At 36.7% G+C, this 21,826-nt stretch overlaps 1 protein-coding gene across 1 annotated transcript in view; it reads right to left on the bottom strand.

The window, feature by feature from the left end:
* LOC122811974 (protein phosphatase Slingshot homolog 3-like) overlaps positions 1 to 21,826 on the bottom strand; it is a 1,030,454-nt gene that overhangs the window by 228,729 nt on the left and 779,899 nt on the right. The window contains exon 10 of the mRNA XM_044084176.1: positions 17,804 to 17,850. Coding sequence (XP_043940111.1) covers positions 17,804 to 17,850 — 47 coding nt within the window. The remainder of the gene's footprint in view (positions 1 to 17,803; positions 17,851 to 21,826) is intronic.

The following is a 21,826-nucleotide window of genomic DNA, read 5'->3' as shown; positions in this document are numbered from 1 at the left end:
CTTAAAGAAATGTAAATTTTTGTGGCAGCCCCCTGCCAGTGGGCCCCTCTTCCCAGCTAGTGCCCCCCCCCCCCCATGCTAGTTGGCCTTAGTTTGCCTAGGTCCCCTAGTGCTGGATCCGGCTCTGGCATCAAGTCTTGCATTCCTCTCTAATATTTTCACAATCTGAACTTTTAAAAACAGCACACTTGTACAGAAATGCTTTACTTTGATTTACCTTGACAAATTTAGACTATTTATTGTTATCTGTAGTCTATTACACAAAGTCTCATCCTGAAAATTCCTTTATCATGTTGTTCCCAAATATAACAGAGGCAAAGAAAATAAGCAGATTGCGGTGTGCTGTATTTTCAGTTATTAATATAGCAATAACCCACGCCTGGGTGTGGGTAATGCTGGCTTTGCTCATGGTTGGTGTGGTTTAGTCACAAGGGCGAAGCCCTGGTGGCCAAACAAAGAGAACCGTGGGTAAATCCAGCATTACCCACACCCAGAAGTGGGTTACTGCTATTATACAATGACATTATTTAAGAAAAAAAATAATTACTTTTCTTAAATAATGGCATTGTATAATGCCTCCTTACTGCCCTTCCGCAGCTGTCTGGTATTCTGCGGCAGTCCTGATGTACTGCGCATGCCTACGCAGTACATCAGAGCTATGGGCAAAATCAACGGAGAAAGCAAGATCTCCGTTGCTTTTTAAAAACTGTTGCGCTATGTTAAATGAGTTTAACATAGCGAGACAGCTTTAAAAAAAGCAACGGAGAATATACAATGCTTTTTTAAAGCTGTCTCGCTATGTTAAACCCATTTAACATAGCAAGACGGTTTTGAAAAAAGCAATGGAGAAAGCAAAATCTCCATTGCTTTTTAAAAACTGTCTCGCTATGTTAAATGAGTACATCTCTTGTTAACGTTTTGTGCCTATCATGTTGACCCTTTTGTATAAACAATGCAGAAATACATAGACTATCACAGTTGTAATCAACAAAATCAACAGGTTAATTACACTAGCCACATGCCTTTATAATGCACATTCTCTGCTCTTCCTATTAAGACACGGGTACATATGACTTCCTGTTAATGTGTAGCTGTTTTTCCATCAGGAAAATCTAAACACCTACTCAGTAGGTATTGACAGTAAACTTGATAGTGCCTTGATCTGATATAATTAATAGATCTCCTTTACAGCTGACACAATATGGTGAGTACTTCAAAATAATATTAGCTATGCTGGCACGGGAAGTCCAGTTTATCTTCACAAACAGAGATGCCTTTGATTCAACCACTGTATGATAGGTTTACTTAGATCATCCAAAATGGAAATGGAGATAAATAGTTTCCCATATGGCATCAGTACCATTTGACACTAGGATTGCACAGCACCTGAATTGAGGAAAATATGCAAGCTATTCAGTTTTGATCAGTAATACATATGAGCAAACTCTTCCTGTTATCTCAGATTAGGGGTTTTCATCCATAATTTTTGTTCCTAGACTTTTTTAATCAGTTCCTGCCATAATATTTGTGCATTCAAATATATATATGTGTGCGTGTATGTACAGTTCTACAAAAGCGATTTGACAATGTACTCCATCAATTGTCGCCCTAATAGTTACTTCATTTGTAATAACCTAAACTACTTTTGCTTCCCAGTCTTTAGGGGAGGACTGACCTTCCTTGGGCCACCTAGTTGGCAACTGAAGTTCCTAGCCTACAATCGTGCCTTTTTGGGATCATGGAGGGACACACTTTTCAGACAATAAATAAAACTGAAAGCTGTGTTGGTATGGAATTCACTACCATTGGTTGTACCACATTGTTGTTATAGTCTACAAAGTAACATTATATATTCATTTGGTGGGGAATAGTTTAAGGAGTACATTCAAGAGTGAGCCCTGATGGGGGTGGAGCCTAGATGGCCAACTGAGAGCAGTGAATTTTGAGAGATCCATAGACTAGTATAATAATATAGGAAAATGTTACTATTTTCAAGTTTAAAACGTCAGAAATCTATAGATAAACTAGAAAACTACATAAATATCAATTTCGGTAGAGATATACAAACATTTTCCTGTCAAATAACTTGGAAATATAATGAGTCACTGAATATGAACAACTCAAGGAATTCTCATCCAAATACTGCTTTGAAAAAGAACTGCAATTCATGACATCTACCTTACAGGAACTATCTTTGAAGATGGATGGCTTTAAAAATGACTTAAAAAAACTCAAATTAAATTCTCAAAAACAGACCAATACTCTTAAGGGACTATTACAGCAACACCATACAAAAATAACAAATATAGAGACTTCAATAAATGACATCTAAGGGAGATTCAAAGAGGAAGAATTCCAATAAGAATTTCTGCTTAAACAGAATACATGGCTGCTTAACAAAACAGATGACTTAGAAAACAGGGAAAGGAGAAACAACATAAGGATCTTTGGTCTATCTGAAAACACTGAAGGAGAAGACATTATTTCATTCTTAACAACCTGGATTCCTGAATTTTTAGACTTGAAAGAGGGACTTTCATTTGGAATTGAAAGGGCACATAGAACACTGTAGAAACTCATTTCTAACTCAACAAATATTCCACCTAGATCCATAGCTATAAAATGTCTTTCATTTCTGGACAAGGAACTAATATTAAAATCTGCTTGGAGAAAATCACTCTTAAAATACAATTAAAGCCTGATGAGGTTTGACAATGATTATTCTTCCAGAATACTAGAACAAAGGAAAAAAAGTCTGGCCAATAATAAAACTGTTGAAACAAAACAACATTAAAGCACAGCTGACCTTTCCAGCCAAGATAAAAATACTTTTTGCCAATGAGATGAGAACCTTTAATGACTTAGAAGACGCTACTATATTCATCAAAAACAATAACATAGTGTCTATCTCAGAAGAAATGGAATGGACGGCCCCTACTCTTAAAAGAATAAAATAAACAAATCCTTGGACTGATGCTAGAAAGAAGAAACAAAAAAACTGACTCCAAGATAGCTGTCCCAAAAAACTAACTCTGACAACTACATCTCTCAAAGTATCAACTGATATGGTACATCACTCATCATCTGAGGGTTTCTTAAACAACTGAGAAACAGTAATGATTTATTCAGAATGTTCAAAGAGTCCAGTAATTCTTCACAAACAAAGATAGGTCAAGATGGGTTATTATTTACATTATATATAAACCAAACAAAGCAACATATAATACAAACATAGAAGTTTCTCTTCCCTTACTTGAACTCAATGAATACTTATCGTGTTCATTTTTCATTGATTTTACATATAATAATTTAATTAACTAATTCAACAAGGTACCATTCACCAGAGTCCAGACTCAAATGTAACAAATTAACATCATATATAACAGCAGTAACAGTAGAGTGTTTTGAAAAAAAAATGCTGTCATGGAGACTAATGCCTTCTTCAGTTAAAGTATGATTTAGAAATGTCTTATATATCCTGGTTAAATAATAGTAGCAAGCTCTTAGTACAAATGTCAACATTATTCTGTCTAAGTATAGTTAATATCAATTATGGCAGGTATCACAGCTACGAGTGCTGTTTGATCAATCCTGGTATGCAATTCCCAATATGGTGTGCGTGGATGCAGCCGTGACTGACAGCTAGTACAAATGTCATTATTATTCTGTCTAAACATAATTAATATCAATTACAGCAGGTATCATAGCTTCAAGTGCTGTTTGATTAAGCCTGACATGGTGTATGTGGATGCAGCTGTGTCTGGTAGCTGTTGTATGTTGCCATTTTTGTCTCCGGGAAGCTGTGGGTTGCGGCTTGTGATCAAGGTTTACTGATGTTTGTGCATTAGGAAGAGACATTTGGTGTTTTAGCCTGGATCCATGGGAAGGGGTGGATAAAACTGTGATTTGGGATATTTTGGCAGAGAACAGTTTGTTTATACATCTGCTGAGTGAGAGGTGGGAAGGCTGGAAGCATGTGTTATCTCTTGTTGTGGCAGCTTGTTGGAAGTTTTTTTTTTTTTTTTAATATATCTTTTTGCTCTCCATTCTTTTCCTGACTGCTGCCTCGCTGAAAGGGAGGGAATTTAGGCTTGAAGTTGCAGTGAAGTGAAGCTTTGCTTTAGGTGCATCGCGAGCCTCTGGTATCTGGTACACAGACACACTAACAGAAACCGACGCTCCCAGGGTGCTATGGTAATGGAGACAAGAGTGATGATAATGCTTAACAGCTCTGAGGAGCCTCCGAGATGATTCTCGGCAATGAAGGTTTTGGTTTTAAAAAAATATATACATATAATAAAATGGCTGTTTTAAACCACATTTACACCTATTGATGGTCTCCTAAAACCTCGTTTAGATCATTAAGTTGATTCTTGATAAAAAAAATTAATAATAAGCACAATTTTATAGTTAAAATGTATTTTAGTCCAAACACATTAAGGACTTACATAAGAGTGGAAGTCTGAGTTATTGTGAAAGACTAAGAGCACTTGGTCTTGTGCAGTACCCTTTGCAGTGGTCTGGGAGGTGAGTTGCTCGGACGTGTTGGGCATATGGGGATAGCTGATTCTAGGGGTGCTTAGGGTTGCTGGGAAGAGCTAGAAAGTCATCAGATTTCCTTTGTGGAAATATCTGTGGGAATGGAAGGTGTGTTGAGTGGTTCACTGGTGAAGTGGCCACTGCATGGAACAGGCTAGTAAAATGGAACAGGACAAATATTGGTTTGGATATTCTAAGAATAGCCTGGAAACACACCACATGAACTAGTGAATGGTATTCTGGCAAAACTGGAAGGGCATTGTTGCCCGTGCTTGAAGTACTGATATGTGTACATGTAAGGATGGAAGTATACTTATAACAAATAAGAAACTAGAAGGGTCTCATAATTTAAAGTCTATGGACTGTATAAACATGCTTGGAAGGAGCTAATAAGAATAAGCATTACAGCTTGTGGTCTCTCAAATAACTAAGCAACAGACAAAAAAAACCCACAATAGTTATGTAATGTGTGATTTTAGTAAATCTAGACATAAAATATGTATTTTCATATAAGATGAAGCAGTCTGCTGAATTTAGATATTAAAGACAGGATTTAATAACATGGGCTTGCGTATAATAACACTACTGTCTTAACTTGTCATAAATGACGAACACTATATTGAACATCACAGAGAAGCATGGTGATTTTCTCATATAAGTAAGTCATATAATTGCTTTAACTTGAATCGTATTTTTGTAACCCATCTTGACCATACATAATACTTACACTGTTACCAAGGTAAATAAAGTTTTATACATGACATCAAACTGACAAAGTTGTTCAAGGGAAACAATAGAAGCCTGAACTAGGAATGTCACAGAATGTAACAATCACATTCTGATCAAATAGTATTAAATTGACAATAATCACTCAGTTTAACCTTTGCGGATTATACAAAATAGAATGCTGCCATTTAAATTTAAAAACTTTCAGTATATGCCATAAAATGGCAATTTATGAATATGGAAAGGGAACCTGTAATCGTTAATCACAATAAGTGATTTTGTTGTTTTTAACCTATAATTTCACTCATTTTATAATAAGAAATGACAGATATGAAAATCCTTATGTGCAGGAAATGGGGGGGTGTACTGATAATTAAAATGCAATAACTTTCATCAATGTTCACATAAAACAAACTTGATGCTTTAAGTAAGTTAGCAACAAACAAAGTGACTACTTAAATGCTGGCAAACAATGAAATATAACTTCTGATATATCCAGTAAAATACACTGTATTATAAACATTAGGTATACATATTATTACCATCTATTTATATTAAGTAATAAGTTTTGAAAGACTTCATCAATAAGGGTGAATATATTAAATAACTGCTATAATCTTTTACTGAGGTTTTATATATGATACATCCTAGTTTACTATGATTGAATTGCTTGTCATCTATCTTTCACATAAATATTAATTACGTGTACAATAAGTAGACATTTACATTGTATTAGAATTCTGTCTAATCTACAACAGTAGTATATCTGTTCAAAATAATATAAATATTTCTTATTCCTATTACAAATGTTCTCCATATGATAATTCAATTTATGGAGCTCATATGTTCTGGATTGTCAAGGTATGAGTGATAATCTGATGGACTTAGGTTTATCCATCAGATTAGGAATGATTTTCATTCCATGGCTAGTGCGGATCTTAGTTTTGTTAACATTTATTAATTTAAATTTGTTATTTCACAAAAAACATGTTTAGTATGCCTCACCAAAACATTACTTTACTGGTAAACACTCAAAGTATAAAACTGATAACTTCCTTTAAAAGCTCAAACATATACTTTATGGTTATCAGAGGAAAATGTTTAATAGTCACAATAAAACAAAAAATACATAGTCTAAATAACCGAAGATAGATTTAAATTTATCTTTAAATACCAATGGCTTAAACAATCCTAGCAAGAGATCAAATCTACAGAAATATTTAAAACTGAACAAAGCACAAATTGTCTTCCTTCAAGAAACTCATTTCAAAACAAATGACAATTACAAATGGAATCTTAAGGAATCCACTTATAAGGCAAAGACAAAAGGGGTAACAATTTTATGGAAAACAAATGTGATTAACCCAGAAATACTTTATAAGTATGAAGATAAAGAAGACATTATGGCATTAGTAACAGTTAAATATAATAACAGAATATGGACCCTAGCCAATCTATACTGGTTCCCAGCCATTGTAACAGGAACTGTTAAAAAAACAATTGGATTTAATTTCCAATAATTATAAAGGCAACTTAATATTATGAGGAAATTTTATATTTGATATTTCCGAAACTACAAATAAAAGACTGCTGTGTACATCTGCTGTATTAAAAGCTTTAAACAAGTGGGTAGAATCATTTCATCTTGTAGATACTTTCAAATTTAAAGAAGTTAAATATTTGTCATTTTTCCATCAAGATCACAGATTTGGTACCGAAACTACAATAAATAAAATATTTGCTGCCCATGACTGACACTCTAAGATCAGTAATTTCTCAATCACTCCATGCTCCCTTTCAGACCACAGTTCACTGATACTAAAACTTCAAAATGGGTACAAACCATTAATCTTTAACTCCAGAATTCCAGCATATATAACTAAAATAAAAAAATTCAAACCATGGTTATTATCTGAATTACAGTTCTTCTTAGATATCAATTACACTACAGAGTTAAATAAAATAATGATATGGGACTCATTAAAAGCTTACATATATGGTAAAACCCTAACTTGGTATAAAAAAAAAATCAGGGAATGGAATTCTGAATTATTAGATATACAATCCAAACATTTGTCAGTAAAAGCTGAAAAAAAATCAAAATCATTTTGAGATGAAAAAGAAAGTAAAAGTATTAAACAATAAATACAACAAAATTCTAACACATAAAACTAGTTTAGCTTTAGAAAAACTAAAAATTAATATCTTGGCCACTTCTCCCAAATATCTACATAATTTATCCACAAGAATCAAAATACAATCAAAAGCTAACATTAAAAGTATCTTCCATGAAAAGAAATGGAAAAATGTCTCGGATATAGGTGACATTCTTGATGCCTATAGAAATCACTATATGGAACATTTCCAAAAAGAAAATATACATATCTATCAAGTAAATCTAGATGAAAAATGTTCTAATATAAAAAAATAACAGAAAATTAAAACTAGATCTGCAAGCACCCATATCCTACAAAGAAATTACAGATGCAATAAAAGAGGATAAAAATAATAAAGCTCCAGGTATAGATTGCATAATTATGGAAATATATAAACTTTTTCCTTCAAAGATACTATTCCTCTTCCATAAAACTCTATTAGAAATTCTCAAAACAAAATGTAGCACAGAGATGCAGAAACTTGAAAGTTAAATGTCCATAAACTCTCGAATGCAACCAACTGCCAAAGCACAGCACCACATACTGTTCAAATTTGATGCGTGAAACTACGAAAGTCTCGAAATACTTTTCAGTACCAACTAGGATCTCTCAAATTTCCATCAGTCAACTCCACCGAACAATAGCTTGTAAAATGCACAAACAAAAAAAAAAATCCAAGCGTTCAGCGAAGTAAAAACAAAGTAATTTATTAAAACACCCGGCTAGCGCTTTCAACAAGGTCTTCTTCAGGCCGTTATACGTACAAATGTATAACGGCCTGAAGAAGACCTTGTTGAAAGCGCTAGCCAGGTGTTTTAATAAATTACTTTGTTTACTGCTGAACGCTGATTTTTTGTTTGTGCATTTTACAAGCTATTGTTCGGTGGAGTTGACTGATGGAAATTTGAGAGATCCTAGTTGGTACTGAAAAGTATTTTGAGACTTTCGTAGTTTCACGCATCGAATTTGAACAGTATATGGTGCTGTGCTTTGGCAGTTGGTTGCATTCGAGAGTTTATGGACATTTAACTTTCAAGTTTCTGCATCTCCGTGCTACATTTTGTTTTGAACATTTGGACTTGGTTATTGTGTGTGGGCACGGAAGCTTGTTGTGAGTGCTAATTTGTTTTTCTATTAGAAATTCAGTCACAAGCTTTAATACCACCCTCATGGAGATATTCCTTAATCACACCAATCTTAAAGGAAAACAAATCCCCAAACCTATGTACACCATATAGACCTATATCATTATTAAATAATGACTATAAGATATTTATGACAATATTAACTAACATAATGAAAATACCACTATCCAAAAAGTACAGTTTTGTACCTACCATAAATGTAGATGTTCGAAGATCCACATTGCTGCAGTCCTTACATATGGGTAGTCCGCTGTCCTCGGTCAGCCCGAATACCAAAGTATTAGGCGGCGTCGGGTCAAACGCTTAAAACTGACATCAGGACGTCAGGGTACAAAAGCGCATGACCGACGTCATTTCCTCAGTCTTTTCTTGCCCCAGATGTTAGAAGGCCCTAACAAGACAGGCCAAAGCCAAAAACCAGCAAAACCCAACCAACCACCCGTGCACTAACCATATTTACAATATGTACAACACAAACCACACCACCACCTTCAACAACAGAGGGAAGGAGGGAGTAAATTGGACTGCAGCAATGTGGATCTTGAACATCTACATTTATGGTAGGTACAAAACTGTACTATGTTCTTCATCTCACATTGCTGCAGTCCTTACATATGGGTAGAATCCCAAAGCAGAGGTAAGGGAGGATGGCAAAACTATAAAGCATTAGGAGCTGCCAACATGCCTTGTAAAATTGCAGTTGCAAATCCAGCCCTAGATTTAGAGTAAAGTGGAAGGTGGTAATGCTTAGAGAAAGTATGCACTGAACTCCAAGTAGCTGCTTCCAAAATATCTTTAGTAGCTACCCCCCTTAAAAAAGCTGTAGAAGTGGCAGTAGCCCTAGTGGAATGAGGCCTAATCCCAGCTGGAATCTCCTTACCATGATGGGAATAACAGAAAGCAATACAAAACCAATCCACTTAGAAATAGTTTGTTTTGAAACAGGTTTGCCCTGAGAACCCAAAGCAAAAGAAACAAACAACTGCTGAGACTGCCTGAACCCTTTAGTTCTGCTCAAATAATATCGCAACTGTCTGTAAATATCCAAAGTGTGCAAAATCTTTTCCCCTTTATTTTGGGGGTTTGCATAAAAAGTAGGCAAATGAATAGTTTGGTTTAAAGCCACACTAGAAACCACTTTAGGCATAAAAGAAGGGTTAAAAGACACCCTATCCTTGTGGAAAATTAAGAAAGGCTCAACTGCCATAAGGGCCTGTAATTCAGAAACCCTTCTCGCAGAGGTAATGGCCAACAAAAAGCAGTCTTCCAAGATAAATATTTCAACTCTGCCGATGCTGCAGGCTCAAAAGGTTGTAGAGTGAGTTTCTCCAACACAAAATTGAGATCCCAAGCAGGAGTAGGAGCTCACGTGGGGTCTTATATTCTTTGCCCCTCTAAGGAATTGCTTAAACAAAGGCTGAGAAAATAATGGTGGGTCACAGTCATAGTGAGCAGAGATTGCTGCAGCATGAACCTTTATAGAGGAGAAGGACAAACCTTTGTCCAATAACTCAGTAAGGTATTGCACACTTAAATTAGGTTTAGAAACATCAAAGTCCTTTGCTGTACTCCAAAATAAAAATCTCCTCCATTTATCTCGTAAACTTTCCTTGTACTAGGCCTTCTGGCCTCCAAAATAACATTCAAAACTTGTTGTGGAAGCTGAGACCCTCCAGGGTTTAAACCAGAATATGCCAGGCTGTCAGATGTAGAGAATGAAGTTTGACATTGAGTAAATGACCGTTCTCCTGAGACAGCAGGTGAGGAATCAAGGCAAAGGCCATGGAGGCTCCTGTACCAGACTTCTCAGTAATGGGTACCAGTGCTGTCGAGGCCAATCTGGAGCTATTAAAATCATGTTTGGCTTGTCCTGTCTGACCTTCAGCAGTACCTTCGGGAGGAGAGGCAGAGGTGGAAAGGCGTGAAGATTGCTCCAATTGGATGAGAGAGCATCCACTTTCCACGCCGAGCCATGAAACCTTTCTGCGCAAAACTTTGGCAGCTGGTAATTTAGTGGAGAAGCGAACAGATCTATGTCTGGAGTTCCCCATAACACTGTCAACCTCTGGAATACATGAGGATCCAATTTCCACTCGTGGGGATCCATAATTTATCTGCTCAACACATCTGCTAAGGAGTTCTGTGCTCCTGGCAGAAACCTTGCTGAAGATTTAGCTGTAAACTGAGAGCAGTCTCCCACAAAATCATTGCTTGTCTGCATAGAGGATAAGAATGCATTCCCCCTTGCTTGTTGATGTACCACATGACAGTTGTGTTGTCTGTTTGAATCAACACCTGCCCTGGAAGAAGTAAATCCTTGAAAGCTATCAATGCAAATTGGACTGCTAACATCTCCTTCAAGTTGATATGTAGATGTTGAAGTCTGGCAGGCCACGTGTCTTGTATCCATTTTCCATTTAGATGAGCTCCCCAAGCTTTGTCTGAGGCATCTGTCGTTAAAATCTGACTCGCCTCTGGCCGGGTCACAGAGAGTCCCTTGTTTAGGTGACATTCCTGAGCCCACCACAAAAATTCCTTTTGAATGCAAGGTATTATTTGAATGACAGTGTCAAAATCTTGGCAGTGCTGTGTCCATACATTCTTGAGATACCATTGTAGCTTCCTCATATGCAGTTTGGCATTGGGAAGTACCAGAATACAAGATGCCATGAACCCCAAGGCTTGAAGGACTGTCCTTGCAGTCAGCCTGGACTGATGAGACAACTGGTGGAAGTAAAGAGAAAGATTCTTTTGTTTGTCCGGGGTCAAAAAAGCCATCTGGGATGCTGTATTCAGTCTCACACCCAGAAAGCACATGTCCTGAGAGGGTACTAGACTGGACTTTATTTCGTTCACAGAATACCCCAGGCATCTTAACACTGCCATCACATACTGTAAATGATGAGCGTTTCGTCCTTTTCTTGGGCCAGTATCAGGCAATCGTCCAAATAAGGATAGATCTGTATTCCTCTTAGCCTGAAGAAAGCTACCACTGGAGCCAGAACCTTCGTGAACACTCTGGGCACAGTAGATAAGCCAAAGGGCAATGCAGAGAACTGATAATGTGAAGTCCCAGCCGAACGCAGATACTTCCTGCAACTGGGCCTGATAGGAACATGAAGGTAAGCCTCTTTGAGATCCAGAGTCACCATCCAGTGATCTTTGCCCAGCAGAGGTAAAAGCTGTTGTAACGTTAACATTTTGAACTTGGGAATGTCCAGATATGTGTTGAGGATGGATAAATCCAAAATTGGTCTCCCCACTTCTGGCAGAGGAACCCTTTATATGGCCCCTATTTGAAGTAGTAAAGAAATTTGCTTGCGAGCCTCTAGTCTTTGCTGAGGAGGACGTCCGGCATGCCTTTGAAAGGAGGCAAGGTATGGAAATAAAACTTGTAACCCTGGTGTATGATATCCAATACCCATTTGTCTTGGGTAATCAACATCCAATTTTCCTTGAAGAGTGCTAACCTTCCTCCCAAAGGTGCTGCCAGGCAAGAAGGATCTGGCAGCTGAAAAGTAGGTCATTGGGCCTGTTTACGAAAGGACTGGCCCCTGCCCTCACCAAGATTGTGCAGGTGAACTCCTGTTCTAGGCCTGAAAGAACTCTGAGCTCTGCCCCTACCACGTCTAGATCTACCCCTAGACTGAGAATCATAAGAAGGATCGTCCACCCCTTAGCAGGCCAATTCCTACTAAACGGAGGCTGAACTTGCAAAAATCCTTAACAGCCTGCATAGACTTAGCCTTGTCTTCCATTTTCTTCAAGACTGATTCCACAGGTGAACCAAACAACACATCAGACTGCAAAGGAGCATCCAAAATCCTTGTCTTAACATGGTCAGATAAATTCTGATCCTTTAACCAGGCGTGCCTCGCGAAGAACTGAGCCAGTGAGGCCTGCACAGCATCAAAACCACACTGTAATGAATGCTTACCCACTTGTTCAGAGACATGCACCAAATCTTGCAACTCTTTACACTCAATGCCTTCCGCCAGAGCATCCACCTTAGACTTCAATTGAGAAAGAAGAAAGTTTTGATATTTCAACATATGAAACTGGCAATTCAAAGCCCTCATAGCTAAGGTAGAAGATGTATAGACCTTCTTTCCCCATCTATCCAAAGCTCTGGCTTCTTTATCTAGAGGAACCGGATTTTTACAACAGAGGCCTTGACACCCTTAGGTCCCTGACTAATAGTTTCTGGGTCTGCCCTAGGACTCTTATAAAGATATTTATGAGCCTCAGGCACCCTGTAATACCTATCCGGTTTAACAGGAGCAGGAGGCAGAGAATCAGGATTAAGTGAAGCCTCTGCAAACACATCTTCCACAACATCCAGAACAGGGTATAGCCAAGGGCCTATGCTGGGGTAACAGCAAAAACTCCCTAAGCCTTTTCCTAGAATCAGAGAAGTCCTGACCTTCCCACTTAAAATGTTCCCTCATAGAATGAAGTGTCTCTGAAAAGAAAACTCCTCTGGAGGAGAAGCAGAAGGAGTGGAATCATCTGCATCAGAATCAGAATAAGGAGAATACTCCTGCAAGTATTCAGCTGAAGACTGCCTGCTCAAAACTTCCCAACTCTGGCTCCACCCTAGGCCTCTTATCAGGAGGGGCATAGAACCTCTAATCAGAGTAATTTAAACTTCTGCTATTTTAAGCTTGTGCTTCTTAGGCACAGACCCTGCTGAAATAGGAGTGACACCATCAGAAGCTGAAACTGGCCTGCCTCTGGGAGAAGCCTTGGAAACAGAAGGAGAAGGCCTAACCACCCTAGGAAGGGAGGGGAAGCCCCTTCAGCCTGACCTGCCTCCTGAGAGACCACCTCCTGCAAAATCAAAGTCTCCCCGAGACTCCAGAGAAGTCTCCGTCCCGTTCCCACACTGAAGCCTCTAAGAACGGCGGCCGTCGCGGGCGACGGACGACTCATCCTGTTGGGTTTTTTTTTTTTCTTTTGCTTCTTCTAGAGAAGTGTGGCGGAGAATCCGACGGCATATTATAATTGCACCGCTTCCCAAAGACCAGCCTAGCACAATCCAACCGCTAATAATGCTATTATTGAACCTAACAAAAAGCTTACACACCAACAACGCCGTGCTCAGGCCCCAAACAAGGAATACACAAAGAATGATAATCCCTGCGGTATCTGTTTCCCACAAGAAATACAGTTATTCACTTTTTCTGACATCGGTAAAACACTGAGGCAAGAAAAACCAAAATAATCCCGGGCGGTACTAGCCAACTTGGATTCGGTCTGAAATTCTGCATCGGACCACGCGGCAAAAAGACTGGAAATGACGTCGGTCATGCGCTTTTGTACCCTGACGTCCTGATGTCAGTTTGCTAGCGCCTTGACCAACGTCAGCACCGAGGACAGCGGACTACCCATATGTAAGGACTGCAGCAATGTGAGATGAAGAACATCAATAAATAACAATCAAACTGGATGTATATATCATAGACACATACATGACAATATTCAAAGGATAATTTCTCTTATAGATTATGTTAATAAAGAAAATAAAGAAACACTCATAATTGGCTTAGATATAGAGAAAGCCTTTGATTCCTTAAATTGGGACTATTTATTCAAAATCCTAATGCTATTTGAATTTCCTGCATCCTTTGTTCATCTCCTAAAGAATATATATACAAATAATTTAGTGCATGTCAAGTTAGGTCCTTTTACCTCTGAATCTATACATATAACAAAAAGCACTAAACAAGGATGTCCCATGTTACCGATTTTATTTGCTCTGGCAATTGAAATATTGGCAGATTCAATTCGTAACAATATAAAAATCAAAGGAATAGATGTTTTTGAACAATTCAAGTCTAAAGTAATGCTATTTGCTGATGACATATTACTAACATTATCTAATACAAAAGAGACATTAGAAGAATTAAATATATTAATTGACAAATTTCACATGACTTCAAGACTCCATTTCAATAAATCAACATTTTTAAATTTAAATAAAAAAAAAACGAACTGCAGACTAAGGAGATCACATCATAGGGAAACAAGAATCTACCTTAAAATATCTAGGAATTGAGTTATGCAAGGATAACAATGAATTAGTCTAAAAAAACTACAATATCATCGTCAATACAATTAAAATACCTTTGGAAAAATGGAACAAAATAGTAATAACATTTGAAGATAGACTACAGTTAATAAAAGTGGTTTTACTGTCCAAGATCCTATATATAGCCTTGGCAATACAACTGTTACCAGAAAGGAATATACTTAAAGAAATAAATTCATGCCTAACAAAATGGTTTCCCAAAAGAAACAGAATAACTTTAATACATCATATAAGACCATGGAAACAGGGAGGATTAAACTTTCCTGATATAGAAACATATATTAAAGCATCACTATCTAAAACAATCTCAGACTGGATAAGTCTGAATTACTCTGCAAATTGGAAAGAATTACTAACTGTAATATCAATAAATTAATTTGATTTACAAAAAAAATTCATATAACAGACAAAAACAATTTGCCATGGCACATGTTATGTATTAGTATGCAATATAACATAACTAAACCCACTAAATCTCGTATGATTAATTATTACATTGACTCATTTAGGAAAATTATTAATGCAAATATAGATTTAAAAATCTGGTTTGATCTTTTAACACCATTTATAGTCAAAAAGAACTTTCCACATAAAATATATAGAGAAATTATTAATTCCTGGGAACAGAAAGGATTTGTTGGTTGGCTCCAATGTATCAAAGAGCTAAATGTTTTAGATATGCAAGTAATAAAAACAACATACAAAATTCCACAACAGGACTGGATAACTTCACAGAATATTCTGTCATATTCGCAAGATTTAAATAGAATACTTCATTTAAAGAAATAAATTTACAAAATACATATATATGAAATCCTATATAATGACTTTGACATAGGAAACGGTATTTCAAAATTTCACAAAATATTGATAAACTATAAAACAACACCCAAAACCTCATATTGGAAATATAAAACAAAAGGACACTCGATACAGTTAACTGAAGATATTAAAACAAATATCTTATTATCGATAAAATATACATCCTTTACACAATACTGGAAAGGTTTTAATTGGAAATGCTTGCACAGAGCATCCTTAACCCTAGACAGAATCAGTAAAATTAGTTCTTCCATAAAAGGAATATGACGTAGATATGATATGATGTAGATGTGAGCAAGTACACAATGCAGATTGAAACCACATTTTCTTTGATTGCGTTAAAATTAAGCCATTTTGGAATGGCATTAACAACTTTCTACAAGCTTTATTTAATGAATCATTTTATTTAACTAAGGCTATTGTATTATTAAATTTGAATGAAGGTGCTCATTTGAATAGGTCAAACATGTATCTAGTATGGACTGCACTTGCAATTTCAAGGAAGTGTATAACAAGAAGATGGAATACAAACACAATACCAACCTTGGAAGACTTCTACAGCCTCCTGAAGGCCACAGGATTATTGGAAATTAAAATTAAAGAACTAAGAATATCTAAAGCCATTTATCAACAACCCTTGGGGAAAAGTATTATCATTGATTGACACTATACAATAATTGATCAGACACTCTGATAATGGATTGGACACGCTTATAAAGTAACTGTATACATTAAGATCTGTTATAGTATTAGGCTAATGTAAATAGTGTACATAGTTATTTAAGATGTTATATATAAATACTATGGAATTCATTCAAATCTATGCTGCCCTTTTGATTGATTACTTAACTGGTGGACAGCAAGTGCCAATAATTTTGTCCATCCATGCCTAAAACCATTCCTTCAAATTTATTTAAGCAAACCATTCAGCCTTTCTGACTGTCCAGCTGTTTAGGGATGGCATGGTACATGAATACCCATTAGGTTCCGTATTCCTTTGCCCATTATGAACTTCAGTCCTAACAAGTACAAACCTTGGTCACTCATTTATTTTGTCACTGCATATGCATCAGAACAGGATCATGACACATTGTAGCAATAATCCATGGCTGGGTGTGGGTAAATCCAGCATTACCAACACACAGCCATGGATTATTGTCATTATACAATGACATCATTTAAGAAAGAAATGACTTACCCTTCTTAAATAATGTCATGTGCAATGGAGTCATGGTGTCCTTCTGCATTGCTTCTGGATTCTGCAGCTTTGATGATGTACTGCACATGCATTCCCACACTTACACAGTATATCAGTGCTTTGGAAAGAAAGCAATGGAGAAGAGAAGATCTCTGTTGCTAGACTGTAACCTCCAGACAGCTTTGAGGTATGAGAGAGACAGGGAAAATACAAGGAAAACCAGGTATGTTTCTTGCTTTGCAGAAGCAAATTGTATTTTCTCTGCTCTCATACATACTTCTTGACCTCTTATTTCAAGAAATCTAGATAAAGCCATAAAGGAGGGAACTGATTGTTAATGTTGTTCTTATAAATTTGGAAAGCTGCGAGAACAATTGTGCATTGTCTGAAGGAAAAAAGTCTGAAAGTGAAATGTGTGTCATTATTTAATGACTTCATTCTTCAGTGATTTGTTGGAAAAACACAAGTTTTATGAGGAACGAAGTCAGTAAATAATGGGTAACTTTTCAGTTTCAGATGGTTTTCTTCAGACTAATGCTCATCTACCATATACCAATAGAAAAATGTCTGGCCGCATAATGCTACTTCAGTAACTGGACTTTTCTCTATTGGTATATGCTTGATTTACAACAAGCACGCTGGTTGGGCTGTCCAATTAGTGTGCTAATTTTTGAATGTTACTGGCCAGTCAAGATTGTATAATATGCACATGAAGAATGGTAGTAGATCTTCTTAACAACTGTATATCAGAATTCTAGTACTGAAACAATAGTTGAAAAATAAGGCAACAGAGTAGCTGCATGGGAGTATCTGACATTACCTCAGAAAATAATCTCCTGTTTTGTTGAATATTATAATAATACCTATTTTTAATTACTTGTATAAAATTGTTATGATATTTCTCTTATATGTTAAAACAATAAACCTGTTTTGAAAAAAAAGAAAATAATCTCCAATGACCTCAAGCATATGCTGTTTTGCTCTGTTATACATTGTCCTGTAATATTCCCTTGTAGGGAAGCAACATCAATTCTCAGAATACATTGCAAACTGGTTTTAAACTGGAAGCTGTACTTAAGGCAATTGAATGATGGAACATAGAGAAAAAAGAGAAACAAAGTCTTACCCATTCCGCTGCAACTCATCTAAATTTGAAGCATTCCATTCAGATCCCTAAAATGGCATTAAAAACATATATAAACATAAATTAAAATCTGAAAAAAAATTGGCAATAACAACTGCTGCAAGTATTATGTTCACACAAAAGTATACAAAAATGAAAGTGGATAACCCCCTCAGCCTATTTTCTGTATATGTGTATTACCCCAAAGTGTGCCTCTTTCCTCCCTGTATTTCCTCATAAACTCCACTGTTTGTCTTCTGACAGTGTGGTACATTCATATAATATCCCTACTTTATGCAGTGTTTAAAAACACAGTACTCCATTGCATGTGCTTAGAGTAACGGAAGGTGAATTAAATTTGAATACAGCTGTGCATTACTATGCAAACATCAAGCATCACTGTTCTAGCACCACCTGACACAACATATCATGGCTTACTTACATGGTGACAGTGAGCTTAATGTGCACTCATAGAGACAGTTTATATTAAAGTCAATAGAGCAGCCTCAGAACCACACTGCAGATCACCCCTGCGTGCATACATGAGCTCTTATACATGTTTTACCAGCATTCATATGGGCATTGGCATTATTATCACTTAAAAGCACAACAGCTTTAAAACCCTTCCCCTTTAGACGTCAGAGGTATCATTAATTTTAAATCCTGAAGTTTCTATTACAAATCTTGTGCTCTTTGACACATTTTAAAAATGTAAAATGAATGGCAACAGCAATACGACTGGTCTTAAAACTGCCCAATAAACATAACAGATCTTGGTTATATACTTACATTTCTTTTAACAATTTGTATCATATTGTCTACTAATTTTTCTTTTTTCTTTACTAACATCAATGGTAAACAAAGCAGATGATTTTTTACAAAAGTTCCAGTCACAAAAAGAAAAAAGTACACTATCTTGTACATTACAGCATTATGAGCATTTTGTATATAGAAAAAAGAGCAACAAGTAAAAAACTTTGGAAGTCCTCATAAGGCTGATTTTGTGACTGAAGAATAAACAACAATTTCTAATGATGGGACAGAAGACATAACCTGATGTGTGATTCCTATGAGAAGAGGATAAACAACAAGAATCTAATCCAGCTCATGAGAGCTAACTGAATAGTCAGGATTCCTGATTATTGCCAGTTCAGTTATAGTTTAAAACATATTTTAGATAGCCATTAGTGCAACTAGCAAATATTGAAAATAGTTAACACTATGACTGAATCCATGACTCAGAGGGATGGAGCCCTGGCTGTGACCCAGGTGACTGTGACTTGATTAGCAGCCTGAACCAGATGCACCAGAAGCTGTTGAAGGCTGAGTGCGCGCAGAGAGTGAGAGGGGCACTTAGTGATCTAAAAAGGGTCATTTTTTTAAAAACTATTTACTACAACATTGGCTAACCAGTTTCCCTTTTGGTGCTTGAATGAACATTTCCTGACTGATCTTACCTATCCCATGGCTAGTAATTGTGTATTAGCCATAGTGAGAATAACTGATCATACCACAGATAATTTGAGGGGACCCAAGCAAGGGATGCAGCATTTAGGAAGTGCCTCTATCCATTACTGGCACGGGGGGCAATCCTTGAGTACATTTTCTATTACCCATCCTTAGATCCAAATTGCATCTGAACATAGACAGCGATGAGCTTTGCTTTACTTGAATGGATAGTCTGTTCAGGAACAGTGGTAGCCTCTGTGATATATACTCATCTCTCCACACCATTCTGTTTAGATACCTGGACTGAGTATTTCTGATGCCATTTGACTTACTGATGTTTAGTAGGTCTATCAGTACGAGGTTGGAGTATACCTTGTATGCCAGGCACAGGTCACCTCTTAGCACTTTGTAGGATACGGAGTATAATGATAAATCTTTGAGGTGGGTCATGCAAGACCTATTGTTTAGGACTTGCATCCTTTTAGTAAGGTACCTCTGTAGGTATACCAATTATTGCATGGCCCTGGACAGATACATGCCAAAATGGACATTATACAAAATGATTGACCTAATGAGAGCTTCATAAAGGGGGACAATAACAACTCCAGATCTAGTCATAATCAATGTGTTCATAAGCTGTGCAATATATAGAGACTTTCTTATGACTAAGGGTCATTAGCTTAATAACCTCCAACGATCCTATGCAAAAAAAAAAAAACTTAAGGCAAGGAAAAAACTGTATTAACTTCTGAAAACACAGTAACAGCAGAGTCTAAGTTATTCCAGTTTCTTGCTTGCATTAAATCTTATTTTATCACCCCCACCATCATTATCATCGCCATGATTATTTTTTCTGTTACTTCATAAATGACTGCCCAGAAGTACCTGGGTAGGCTGCTGCCACTTGTCTACAATCCATAGAACTGCACAGGCATGTATTAATTATTATTAATTATTAAATAACAGTGAAAAGCATATACTATCAGAAGCTGAAATGAAGCAATGAAGTGTCAGCTGTAAAAAAAATAAGCACTTTCTTTCCTTTATTGTTTGACAATAAAGGAAAGAAAGCATTTATTATTTTTTACAACTGACACTTTGTTGTTTCATTCCAACTTCTGATCATTTATACTAAATAGTTCAAAATACCAGAGCATGATCATGGTTAAATGGAGCCCTAGGCAGGGTAATAGAGTGGGTCCCCCAGAGAGCCCCTCCTGCAGCAACCTCCTACTGTTCCAGCAGCAGCCCCCTCCCCAGCTATTCCAGAGTTCCATCACTTGGCTATTTCTCCTCAGTTACCATAAACACTGTTCAAACCTGTCAGCATGCATACTGTTTTCTTATTTACTTCTACAATAATTACAGATATTGAAATAAAATAAGGAAAACATAGCTAAACAAACAATACAGCGTCTCACAATGAAAACAGACTTAGCATGAGCAGTAAACTTCTCAGCCCTTGAAACTCGCATTCACTGAAATGACATGAAAACCCCATTCATTTTGCATCTGGCCATTGGATGGCTAAGCTTACCTCTGAGCTGTTTTCAAACCACAGGCTCCTTACACATTTTTAAGGCCATACACATATGTATGCGTTCTTAGAGTCACCTTACTGGTTGTATTAAATTATATTCCTTGTATAATATAGCAGCACTTGTTAGAATGTGTTTTAAATTTGTAGTTTTGAACAGTCTTCTAGTAAGCAACGAAACAAAATGTATGTACCAATAATGACAAAACTACCCATTTCAGAAAATTTCAACATAAAAGGCCACTCAGACTTCTGTCGTGACAACCCACCAATATCACTCACTCAATAAGCACAACATGTGCAGAAGTAAAAGTCATCCGAATAATTCCACATTAAAGAGATCTGTAACTAATGAAGATGTTGCTCCTGGCCAACAATGTTACATTCCAGTGTTTCATCTACAAATTCCGTGCCTGCTGCCCTTAAAGATTTAATTGTTTAAGTTACATAAAAAAATGGGAAGCTGGTAATATTGCAATAGTGAATGACTGACAAACCAACAACAAGTTCATAGTTACTAGGCATCTCACACAAAGGAGGAGACGCGCAGGACTGCAGAACCCCTATCCCCCCTTAAAATGCACCAAATAATCAGCAATCAAAATGCCACTGCAATATCAGCACTCCATCTACATGGTGTGGGAGTAGAATATACAGCCTTCTGCACCAAAGGCAATAATGCCACTAATACTCCTTTCAAATTCTAGAACACAAACAGTGACTGCCATTTGATAAACAAAACAGTTAGTAGTTGTACATTAAAAACAGACTTTGTATGAGCAACAGTAAACTTTTATTCCCTTGAAACTCACAATTCCATGAAAATGAAATGGAAACTCATAATCCCTTGAAAATGCTCTGAAACTCATAATTCCCTGAAAATGTACTGAAACTGAAACTCACAATTCTAACAGCAGGCTGGTAGGTGGTATACAGGGTTATAGCTCTTGTCTCCTCTAACCAAATTACAGGGTCAAGCCTGATCAAGTTAAATGACTAACCTGTCCTCCCCCCTAACTAGGACATTACATACCATATAT

The sequence above is a fragment of the Protopterus annectens genome, chromosome 9.part0 (assembly GCF_019279795.1).
Source record: "Protopterus annectens isolate FY-2018-M chromosome 9.part0, PAN1.0, whole genome shotgun sequence".
Classification (NCBI taxonomy): domain Eukaryota; kingdom Metazoa; phylum Chordata; order Ceratodontiformes; family Protopteridae; genus Protopterus; species Protopterus annectens.
Note: the sequence above shows the minus strand (reverse complement) of the source record. Positions and strands in the feature narration are given on the sequence as shown.